At 39.1% G+C, this 12,544-nt stretch overlaps 1 protein-coding gene across 1 annotated transcript in view; it reads right to left on the reverse strand.

Annotated features, from left to right (window-relative positions):
- Positions 1 to 12,544, reverse strand: part of SPECC1L (sperm antigen with calponin homology and coiled-coil domains 1 like) — a 65,038-nt gene that overhangs the window by 49,670 nt on the left and 2,824 nt on the right. The window contains exon 2 of the mRNA XM_082066420.1: positions 1,390 to 1,579. Within this exon, the coding sequence (XP_081922546.1) occupies positions 1,390 to 1,542 (153 nt within the window). The 5' untranslated portion in view covers positions 1,543 to 1,579. The remainder of the gene's footprint in view (positions 1 to 1,389; positions 1,580 to 12,544) is intronic.

Below are 12,544 nucleotides of genomic sequence, written 5' to 3' on the forward strand. Positions count from 1 at the left end.
GAAAAATTTTCATTGTGTCTCAAACATACAATTGTCATAAATTCTAATCCTACACCCAAACATAGCCAGAAGTGTTAGTAATATAAGTCAAATTGTGAAAGCATACCGGGTCAGATTTCTTTAGTGTTAGATCACCCTTCTCCTTTCCACTGAGAGGTATGACATAATAAGCTCGACAAGTAAACTACAAAGGACATTTTATTTCTGTATTCTTTGAGAGGTTTCCTAAACACAAAATAAGTAGTGTCAACAAGTATCAAAAGGTTATTTAAAGCTAAGAAAACTGCAAGATACGTTGCGTGGCAGAGTGGGGGGTGCAAGGAGAAAAATCTAGCTGAAACCTAGCTCGCAAGTTCATCAGTAAAAGTATCAACCATTCTTCCATAAAAGCAAAGCAAGAAGAAAAGAGAAAGGGAACACACCTTTAGATTTCAGTAATCCTGCATAGCTATTACAGAGAGCTCAGCCCTTACTACTTCTTCCATTTTAGTGCTTTATTTGTCAGTAATTTAAATGGCCTATCTGGCCTCCTGCAGGTGAGGGTGGTTCAGGTCCCAGCTGCACACACCAGCCCTTTTCCTTGCTCCGTTCACTCGCTGCAGGGCAGCAGCAGGACCACAGCTCTGCACACTGGGCTGCAGAAGGACAAACAGAAGTGGGTCTGGCCATGGGTCCATGCCAGGAGAGGGAAGCAGACCAGGCAGGTTCATACCATCCATCCAACACAGATGCGTTTGCTCCCAGGTGAAAACTCCATGCCAGCACAACTCGGCATGTCTTATTTTTCTTGGCTGTTGAAAACCATATGCTCCTAAACCTACTGCCCTGTTTTGCTAATATAAGAGAAAACCTCTACCTTTGAACTTGTTCTAGGAGCAAGAATCAACTTGTGAAAATTCAGCACAAGCAATACTTCACACAAAGCAAAGGCCAAAAAAGCAAGAAGAACGCAGCTGTGCTGACCAGACACGGATCACTGATATAAAAAAGCTCCTCATGTTAGCTTCTCATGAGTTCTTTTTTCAGAATTTGTAAATAGGTCTTATCAAATCCCATTAGTCACTGACACACCATTCAACCATAACACACGACACTACTAATAACATTCATGAGGATGCAACTTCCACTTCATTCCTTTTACAGAATAGCCAAGTTCTGCAAAGCATATTGCTTTCCATCACATCACACATTGTAATATGAAAAATAACGCAGGAATGCCACACAAGGTCCTATTACTCTGGCCAGTGCTGTGTAACTATCCAAATGCCCTTCAGTTACCCCTAAAACAAACCTTTAGTCTAAGTTGCATTAAAGACATGCTTAGAAATTCTATTTTTAAAGCTTTATTGTAAAAAATACAAATAATCAGAATGTTCTATTGGTTATTACCTTCAAAAGAGATGCTGATGTCCCAGTTTTGGAGAGTTTTGTTACTGCAGACACTGAGGAGCCGTTTTCTGGTTTGGCTTTTTCAGTTGTTTGAGTTTTATTTACTCCAGGCACTTTGGGCACTGAGCCAACACTCCGGCTTGCTTTCTTCATTCTGGGCTGTCTGTTTATGATGCATTTACAAACAAATCTACAAGCAGAAAGAAATAAATTTTAAACATAAGATACAAATGAAAAGCCATGTCTTTTTCTATCATGCTCTATTTAAGACCAGAAGTCTGGAAGCGAAGTTAAGACCACAAATTAGAGGCAACCAGAATGCACATGACTAACCAATGGTTTTTGCTTTTAAAAAGGCATTTTTACCAAGAACTAAGCACTTCCTATAGTTCCACTCCAAATTATTATTTTTCTTTCAGTTCTCTTTCCACAAAGGGCACTGAACTGAGGATATTTTATAAATGACCCATGTCACCAGGTTCACTCGTTAGCTAGCAAAAGAAAGGCTTATTAGGGCAGCAATGTTCTTTATTTCTGACTGTGGGAAGTAAAATACCGTGGGAGTATTCAGGCAACAGCCTGACTACCAACAACACTGGATCTGAGAAAAGATTACCACCAGCTTGGTAAATAAAGTACTGAGAGGGCAACAGCAGCTGCAGAGAAAAAAAAGCATTTTATAAAAATTATAATAAGTAGGAAAAAATCCCCACAGATTCCTTGAAGCTATTTACTATTAACAGTCACGTTAAGAAACACATAGGATTTTACAAAATGTAATACTAGTCAGATTATGAGCACTATCTCCAAGAAGAAACCAGAAGTAACCCAGCACGTTGCACAGTCTGCAGTCAGGACACTTCAGCATCTTTCCCTTGCCTTCACATTTTCTCAAACAACAGACAACTGTCAATACTGTCTTTCCAACCATAAGGAAATAACCAAAACCCCAGAAAACAAAGCTGACTTTGCTCAAAGCAGGAGCAGCTGCAGCAGACCCGAACACTGCAGTTACCAGAAGAACTGCTCATTCTGGAAGACAACCTAAGAAAGGGCAGACTAGCCAACAGCCATGATTTGAAGCACAGACTGCAAGAAAGACTGAACACATTGGGATCTTCTTCCCTTTTGCAAGAGTGGAATAGCTGGCAGCTGTTTTCTTCATCTCCCCTGAGTCAGAAGGCATAGGATGGAAGATTAAGAGGAGGAAAAGTTCCACTCCCCTCTCAGGCTCACAGATCCTGGGTGTAAGTAAGTGATGAGGTTTATCTGAGCCCAATATCCTGTGGCTGATTAGAAACACAAAACACATCGAGTTGTTTCTATCGATTAAAAAGTGAAGCATTTCAAAGGCACGAAAAGCAAACTGATGATTGAGTGTGTCAGACATGACACAAAACCACAGTGATCAGCAGTACTAATTCATTTCAGCTAACAAAATTAACACCGTACACACATATACCTTCTTCCCCATCACCACCTCAGCTACACACACATATTTTTCAAGTCTGACTTTGACAAAAGTCAGTAAAACTCCAGAAGCTTTGCCTCCTCAGACCCCTAAGTCCTGTTAACAGAAGCAACAGGAAGTTCCATTTTAAGACACTGAAAATAATAGTTTATAGCTTCCAGATTCCCTTTAGCTCTGAAAGCTGGCATGAATAGACACAGAAAACTTTGTTTGCTGTTGCAGTTTCATCATCAGAATGTCAAAAATGCACCAGTCCTGCCACATGTCCACTGGTAATCAGAACGCCTTCACAGATGATTAAATAACTGAGAGATAATTTGAAATGAGACACTCCTAAGAAAACCAAAACGCAAACGAGAAAAGCCCCACAAAGGTAGTATGTTTGCTATACACATATAATTTTAAGTGGTACAACTGCCTACTAGATTCCAGAAGGAGATGCTAATATTTACAGGTAGGACCAAGTTGCCACACTTATATTTCTTGCCTTTTTCAAGTCTATGAACACTTACTTGTGATCTTTTGATCTTATTCATCTGAAAACTAAAACTGAAAAGACCAGAGAGGATAGAGTTGTTTAGTAAAACTGGTATCATTACTACTGAATTATACTTTTTATATTCTACAGAATACAAGACAAACGTTGCCCATAGCATGCTTGAGAAATCATTGAATGAATTTTCAGTGCACAGCTTGTTGTGAAGCTGACTGCATTTAAAAAAATTAATTCAAAGAAGAAAAAATATACTCTCACAACAAATCCAGTACATCAGAACCGGAGCTTTTCGACAGCGCATAGAGCTAGTAAATCAGTGCTGTAATGAAGGTTAGGGCACTGGCAACGATAGGACTATCATATATTTGGGCAGAGCTTGACAACCTCATCTGGCAACCCAGACAGAGCCATAGCTGCAGCTGGTGTGCAGACATCCAGCAGTGGCCACTTGCAGCACACATTTGTCAAGGCTACAGAGCACATTGATCACGTCTGACACAGGCTCCAACATGCCAGATACGCATCGCACACATCATCTTTGCATGCATTGTAAAAGATTAATACATTTGGGATACGCTTATTATAGCAAGTAATATGGTAACATAACCCACTGGATGTATAATCTCAAAAAGAAATACAGGCTAGCATTAGCTTTTACAGTACAAACCATTTATACTCTTAAGAATATATCGCAGAGGTCAGTGACAGGAGACTGTGAAGTCAAATGTTCCTCATCCATAATGGATGTTTCTACACTGCATGGTTTAGAAGTGTTCCTGAAAACATGCAACAGTATTTGCTTCAAGAACAACTGAAGAGCAAAGCAATGTAAATAAATGAAACTAAACAAAGTAACTAAGTACAATCCTCCTGTTTCATCACAGCATTACTTTAAAATATCCATAAATATGACATTGAAAAAAGACTATTTGTGATTTACTGAAACTCAAAGGTGGAAACTTCAAAGATATTCAGAGGACAGGGAGGTAAGGTACCGCTGTTCCTGTTTTAATTCCAGAGACACTAAGCTTTAGTAGTTACTTTCTTACTGAAATAAGATAATGTAATTATAGTTTAAAAACTGAGAAAATATACAAATGAGTCCAACTTAAAGTAAGGACAAGACATGAATTAGCATTACAGGTTCTAAAAGAAGCTGCTCACTCAAGCTCCTAAAGTGAATTTATGACCTCTCAGTGCCAGTTTCTCCCCTCCCACCTTCTTCAGGAAGGAAAAAGAGGATGGGGTTTCAGCATCAATATTCTTGGACCGCAAGCGGAAAAAGCCCTGCTTCACCCAGTTTCTCAAAAGGCAGATACCGCAGATAAAGGCTACCTTTATGTTTCTAAAGAACACCAAATTCCTTAGGAACTCACAGTAATAACAATAATAATAAGTAGCAATAAACTTGTTTCTGCCCAACATTGAATGTTAAAGTAAGAAACAAAATGCTCACTAGCCAAATAAGCTTTCTGAAGAAACACTAATAATTCAAATGACACCTAAAATACTATTACACTATTGTTTTAAAAAGCAAACACTGCATGTAAAACTGTAGCTTATATTTTGCCCTAGGGAGAAAGAAAGAATCACTGAAGACTTCATTTCCCTTTAGACACACTTCCTTCCACCTCAAAAAAAAAAGAAGGGAAAAAGAGAAGGGTAAAGTAGAAGCTTAACACTAAAAAGTTGCAGCAGAATTAAAAGTTGTAACTCCGTGAGGCAGTCAAGAGAGACTTTGGGAGGTCCCTCATATCACATTACTAAACAAAATACTCATCTATCAACAGATAGAAGACATCACTGGAAAACATTTGATTAATGCTAGCACTACAGTATCAATTATAAAATTAATCAGGATGGAAAAAAGCCAAAACAAGCCAAAAATATCAGATAGAAGGACTGCATTCCTAAACTCAAATGTAACTATTCCCTCTAACCTGTATCCCTTCGCAGACGCCTCTCTTTCCACAGCACACATAGCCCTGGAAACAAAAGGGGATCTTGTTCGGGAGCGTGCTCTCCTTGCTCTGGTGCAGGCATGTGAAACCAGCCCTGCATTTTATACCAACTGCAAAGACAACTCCATAAATAATAATTTAAAAGTGTTTTGCCCAATAGCATTGCTCTGCTCTTTACTGCAAACTGATATGATACATCCACGCAGGCAACACAAAATGCTTTCAGGGTTACTCTTACGTACTCTGTAGAAACCTGAAAACTGAAGCAGACGGGGAGGATTTGATTTCTTGCTGTGATTATTTTAATCTCATCCATTACCTAATATGCTTATTTATGCTAATATTGCTGTCACAAAAGTAAGACTCAAGTACAAGAGTAAAAAAAAGTTTCCTGTGCCTGTAAGGTGAGAAAGGGTTAAGACCTAAAGAAGGTATTAAACTTTTGCCTTTGGTAGAAGGTATCAAGAGGTACTAAGTAGTTTTAAATATTAAAAAAATGTGAATTATTAAGAAAATTATAAATTATCTTTTAAGAGTTCCAGAAAAACAGAAACAACTGATCCCTCCAATTTGAAGATACTGACCATTTCTGAAAAATCAAATACCCAAATTACAGAGGAAAATACAAATATTCACATCTAGGAGCAATGGAGTCAGTACACTTTCACTCTCTATTTGTACAAGTTACTTGGTTTTGATATATTTAGGCTGACAACTTTTGCCCAAATAATTAGGGAATGACATTTTTAGGTCACTTACACAGTCCCAAAAGGCAGAACTGTAAAGAAAAGATTATGAAATAAAAACACAGATTCAGAACTTCCCCAAGTCTCTGCAGGCAAGACACTGTAGTTGCCAACAACTTAATGTCTGGGGTATGAAATAAGCTACATATGAAGAGACAGAGTTCTCTGCAATTTATAACGTCCACAGCTCAAACTTTCAGCCTGCAAGCTACACAAGCACTCCCAAACGACATCTCTTGCTCAATAATTCCAAAAACATAATCCATTAACCACTGGATTCCAGAAGCCGAGAGCAAGCAGTGCATTTGTGTTATTGCTTAAGACATCAATTTTAGTGACATGAAAGGCTGCTGATGCTAGAGGGTTATTTAAGATACCAAGGATAACAGGAAACAGCACGGAATCACAGAAGACCCTTAGAAGACTAACTGGGCAACAAGAACAGCAAATAAAATTAAATGTAGGTAAACACAAAGTAAATCTGTCTCTTGGGGAAAAGCAACCTCAGCTTCATATATAAATGTACTCTCAAGAATTTCAGTGTTTTGATTCACAACTTCATTAGACTACCGGTACAGTGTTTGGAATAAGGCAAAAAACCCAATGCAATTCCAGGAATTATGAAATAAAGGAACAGAGAACAAACCATAAAACACAAATATGGCACTCAACAAATCAATTGTTTGGCCATCTACCCACACTTAATTCGTATGTGTAGTTCTGGTCTCTCAACCTCAAAAAGAGGATTTCTTATACACCTGAAAAATGTTCAGCAACATGCAAAAATGAAATCAAAGGTATATAATAGCTCCCATGAGACATCTCACAGGGAATATGACAAAATCCTCCTAAATCTTGAATGGCAAGGAGAAGGCAGACTGGGACTAGCTTTTAATTATCCCTTCAGCATTAAAACTAAGGACCAACAAATGAAGCTAGAGCCAGGTATAAAATAAGAAAAATGAGCTATATTTTTAATGCAGATTGAAAGAATGCTGTGGCTGCACGAAGAGCAAGTGGAGGGGGAGACAAGACATACACAAGGTAGAGAAATTCCCTAATGGATGCTAAATGGCTGAGCACAAAAGGTTCAGAAATCCCTCTGAGCCAAAAATAATTGCAGGGTAGGAAAGCACTTGGGGTATGAGGAAAGACTTCAGGTTTTTGTTTGTTTGTGTGTTTTGGTTTTTTGTGTGTGTGGTTTTGTGTTTTTTTCCTGAGGCATCTGCTCACAGTCACAGCTGGACCCAGAGCACCAGGTGGGATGGATCCCTGCGACAGCCAGGGCAATGTCTGCTACCTTCTTATATCAAGAGGAAAATATGCAGATGTCAATGATTTATGGGTGCTGCAATTTTGGAGCAACTGCTGCAGGTAGTTATCTAGAGAGGAAAGACTTTCCTGCTACTTTCTATCTTAAAAATTCAAAAGGGCCTTTTCAGTTTTCCATTACAAGTTCTAGAATTAGAAAAATAGGAATTCTACCTTTAAGCTATGTTATCTACCCACTGTTTTCAGGCCACATTTGCTATTGCTTCTTCTCTTTTAAACAGAACAAAGACCAGAGCTTTGGCTAGGAATTGGCTGTTATACACCTAAATTTCTCTACTCCTTCTTTGGAGAAAACTTCAGAGCTGTAACTGCTGTGAGCAATGTGGAACCGTTGCAATACTTAACATTCCAGACAAGTGACAGGAACATTTACAGAAGAACTCCTAAACTTACAAACTGTGCTCTAAAAGCCTTTTCATAACAAATTTAAATAATGTAGTCTTGTTTTCAAGCTCCTACTTTAAACAACCGCTATTTCAAACCACTGCCAAGGAAAGAAAAAACAACTGTTCATCAACTAAATCAAACTGATTCTTCCTATTGTGGGGATTCTGTTCCACAAGGAAGGGGAGCACTGTCCATAACTCTTATTTCAGCACAAACATCTACATTAACTGCACCTTCAGAAGCTTTTCTTTTTGAATTACAGTTTTGGAAATCAAAACAGAAGACCAGCTAAATCTATACTTTTTCGGTATCCATACTAGAGCTGATTAAAAAATATTATAAGTGTGCTTAGTACCCTGTTAATTAGGGCTGTTCACACTATAGATGAGAATACCACCCAGATTACAATTACATAGGTTTTGTTTCATTGGTGTTGATAATACACATAATGAAAAATGTCCTTATATCTGAAGGCAGTCTGTGTGTCCCTTACAGTGCAAGCTGAAATAAACCCCAACCAGCAGAACATGATAAAGGAAACAAAAGAAGAAACATACTACGTAGAATATTAGTACGATAAACATGGAGGGAGAGTAAAACCTGGTTTTGGCTACCTTGTCATTTTTCATTCCTTTTGATAAATTTCACAGTTGCATCCAAATGTTAAGCCATGCACTAACAGGTGATACAATATATGCATATATATATATGTGTGTATATATATACACACACATGTAGACTTATTTCCTGGATAGTAATTACACCTCTATGTCATATTTTAAAGGCTTAAACCAACTTAGCAGAAATATCAACCTTCTGGGTAAAACCAACTCTTATTTTGTCACTGTAGTGTTTCTGGACAAAAACAAATTAACACAGTAAATTTCCTAGCCAAAGGACTGGCCAGCTTTAACTATAAAAGCAGCTAGTCTTAAAAAGTTAACCATATTAACTGAAAGCATTGTTACCTATCATCATTACAAGCATGTTCTAAAGTAACTGTTTTTATGGAAATCAATAACCTTCCAGTTACAAAGGTGTATTTAGTGTCATATAACCCTAAGTATATACTGTACTCTTTAATCAACAATCAGATTTCCCTGCACACATGGAAATCTTCCCTGCACTGCCAGGGAAGTACTTTAAAAACCAGTAATGTATGTATTTTAAGAGCACAGAATTTGGCAGAACACTACAATAAAAGGTACATGACTAACACAACAGCTTCCTTTGGTTTCCAGCTGCCTAGGTCAGTAGATAACATTCATTGCAACGTACTCCATCTCTAGCATAGCTGTTCCCAAAAGTGCCAGGGAGAATAGGTGACCGGTGGTGCCCTTTCCCTTTTGTCCATTCAAAATGTTGACAGCTGAACTCTTGTATCAACAACTGCAGCAAAGGCTTCTGCAGGCTGAGGTTCACAGGGAGAAGAAAGGCGGCAGCAGCCTAGCTCCCATCAGAAAAAGGGGGACAGAGAAAGGACGTGCAATGTGTTATTTATTGCAGGAGCTAAAGGAGCAGCTCCCAGCACAAGTAGGCTACAGGTAAAACCTGTAAGATAAGTGAATAACTTCGACCAGGTCCTATGTTCATTCAAAACACTCCATCAGATTGTCAGCTGGTACAAAACCCAAGAAGTCCAAATCCTGTTTCCAGCATGGTTACGATGACAAATCTGTTCTTACCAGCTGTTGACTAACGTATTCTCAACTTGAGGACTTTCAATTGCCTGGATTTCTGGAACTGGCAGGTAACTGGGTGCTCACCATGTCCACTTCACCACTGACCTGGCAACATTCCTGAAGGCATTGCACCAAAAAAACAGAACAGAAGCACACAGAGATACATCCCCTGAGGACCTTCCCAGCCCCCAGGTGCTTACAGCTCTGGGACTCCCAGCCCCAGAAGGGCTCTGCTGGTCTCAGCCAGACCAACAGAATGGCCTGGATGGGAATGGCCCATCCACAAGCCAGCCTTGCTAAGGCTGGAGGAAGGAACTGCCTGCTGGAGATTGCTTAAGCTAGTCATGAAAATAATCTAATTGTACCCTGCCACCAAAAGACGCTGTCCCACTCCTTCGTCAGTTCTCTCCTTCCAATTCTAGAGATCATAGCTCATTTTTTATGAGCTGGTCTTTCAGTCAGATCAGGACTGATCTGACTCACCTTATAATTGCTAGATACTATGCAAAGGAAGCAGCAGGACTGGGAACTGGGAACAAGAAGGAAGGCTCGCCCTCTCAGAGACAGTATAGCCCCAAACTTGTTTTAACTCAGTTTCAGGCTATTGGACGCTCAGCAACAGCCCTGATTTAAATGAAGCTCTTATTGCTGCCCAGCCACCACCACTTTCCAAGCCACACTATTTTGTGGAGCCATGTGGTAAGCTAGACGAGGAATTGCATAACTGTGTTATTTTTAAGCTATCAACACAGGACAAAACAGGGCGCTCAGGCCACTGCGGAGTCTGAAGACTGGCTGTCTGTTGGTTTGAATCCTGTGCTCCGACCCACATCTTCCTTCACCTCCGAGAGCTGTCAACAGCACACTCATTACTCAGTTTAAAATTCTTCAGGCTTGTCAGACAGAACTATATGCAGATCTTTCCTAAATACCCTGGCATCACTAGAGGAGGAGCATTTACCCACCCCAGTGTGGAAGCCCAAGGACATTCATTTGAGTCATACAGGAGAAGAGTCTTTGGGACAGGATGGAGAGGCTCCTGTCTGCAGCCACTATTTGTTTTTTCTCCCCAGGGAAAAGGATAAGATACTGTTTCTTTTCCACAGTTTTATTCCAAGCTTTCTGGAAAAGGGTGAATCACTGACCAGTTTACAGAGTCCCTGTTTCCTTGGACAGTTTGGTTGCTGGAGCAATGCAGGACCCTACCTGGGGCCAGAGCCTGGGAAAGCACTGAAAGCCCAGGACCAGCACAGCACCCCTGCCCAGCGAGCCTGCTGATGTGCCAGTGTCACCCTGGGGTGCCAAGTGCCCAATGCTTCAGCACTTTCCTTTGTGAAACGCTCCTATGGTATTTCTTTGATAAGCTCCTATACCTCCAGGTTTCATGGCAAGCCTTTGATGTTTGGCTGAAGGCCTCAGACTAGCTTTCCCATCCCCTCCAGAAAAATGTAGACTTGCTACTAAAAAAAAGCTATACTAAAGTCTTCATAGTTATTTCTGCCTCCAGGTATCCTTTACTTACAACATTAACATCCATAAGTTACAGACTTAATGGAATTTTCTTCTTTGATGGATACTATTTATTTTTACAGGTATATATCAGAAACATTTTCAGAAAAATGCCAAGGCGTTCTCACAATACACATTTGGATAAGGTAGTATTTGCCATTAACTATTTACAATGCTGGTTACTTCTTAAGGAAAAGCAAATCAAAACAGAGAAGACTCTTTTTTGCAATGAAGGAAAGATGTTTAACTCCACAACAGATGCTACTTTAAATGCATACCTATTGGCAAGTCTCGGCATCATTTAACTTGCTGAATAAAAGAAACTTTAAGCTCAGTACAACTCAACAAATCAGTAAAAAGTAAACAAACAAACAAACAAACTCACTCGTACGGCTAAGCAGAGAAAGTCAAGCTCTAATAGGTAACTCCACCAGATAAACTTGTTGACGTCAGTTAAGATTTGTCAATATGAAGACTGCCAACATCTTAGCAATGAACAGTGAAATATGTTGAAGGATCCTCTCCAGCACCAACCCTCACAGAAAAACAAAACTGTTTTAAAAAGGCTCCATCTGCTAGAACCATTCTGTGCTTTTAATTAAGAACATTTACAGAAATGTATTAAGAACACAGAAAGTTTCAAAGAGTCTTAAGAATGCCAGCCTTTTGGTCAAGCTTTCCACCCACTCCTCCAACTGCATATCCCACAGGAAATCATTATTCACTGCACGTACCTGCGCAGAACACTTACCCTACACTGGCTAAATGACCAAAGCCAAGGAAATGTTTTTAGCACCAGAAAAATACCAATACCTTCAGGCTGATTTCATCAAATACATCACTCAAGTACTTGAATACAACCTTTATTCTTTTTTAATACTATTTAAATACTGGATGTTAGATACTCAGTTTATTTTCCTGAATAAAACTGCATTTATACTAGTTAGATGCAGGCAATCATTAGCTTCATTCTGGCAAATAGTCTTGGAAAATAATATTAACTGAGGATCAGGCAAGTCTTACCTTTCATAAATGTCAAACCAAGTCCTGAAGTAAGTAAAAATGAGTCATTTTCTCTCTTGAAATTTTGCATAAGTGGCTTTACAACCCTTTAATATGTAACAAATGGTTGGATATAAATTATGAGGGGTTTTTTTGTACTGAAACACTGCAGATCGATCCCCTTTGAAAAGTCTCTTTTTACCTAACTTCACAATTTATTGTGGTATTGTTTTTCTGTAATTTGGGAAGCTACTAGTTCTGCCACTTATTTGCACCAGTGTCAGTTCTTTGGAAAATTAAAGTATCCTGTGACCTTTACTCACAAAGATCAAAAGTAGCAGTGCCTTTACAGTAAAATCCTCTTTCCCAAAGAAAATAATGCATGTGTGTGTGAAAACTCTAATGCTTAATTATTTATATGTTAAAAGATGGTATCCTATGATTACGTGCAGGCTACACTGAACTGTTAAATACTCCAAATGGTGGCTTCTCTGATCATTTCAGTTGGAATAAGCTCAAAAGAAACAACTAATATGTTCCTTGTGACTAGTCACTTAAGGATTAAGTAT

The sequence above is a fragment of the Streptopelia decaocto genome (genome assembly GCF_964273445.1).
Source record: "Streptopelia decaocto genome assembly, chromosome: 15".
Classification (NCBI taxonomy): domain Eukaryota; kingdom Metazoa; phylum Chordata; class Aves; order Columbiformes; family Columbidae; genus Streptopelia; species Streptopelia decaocto.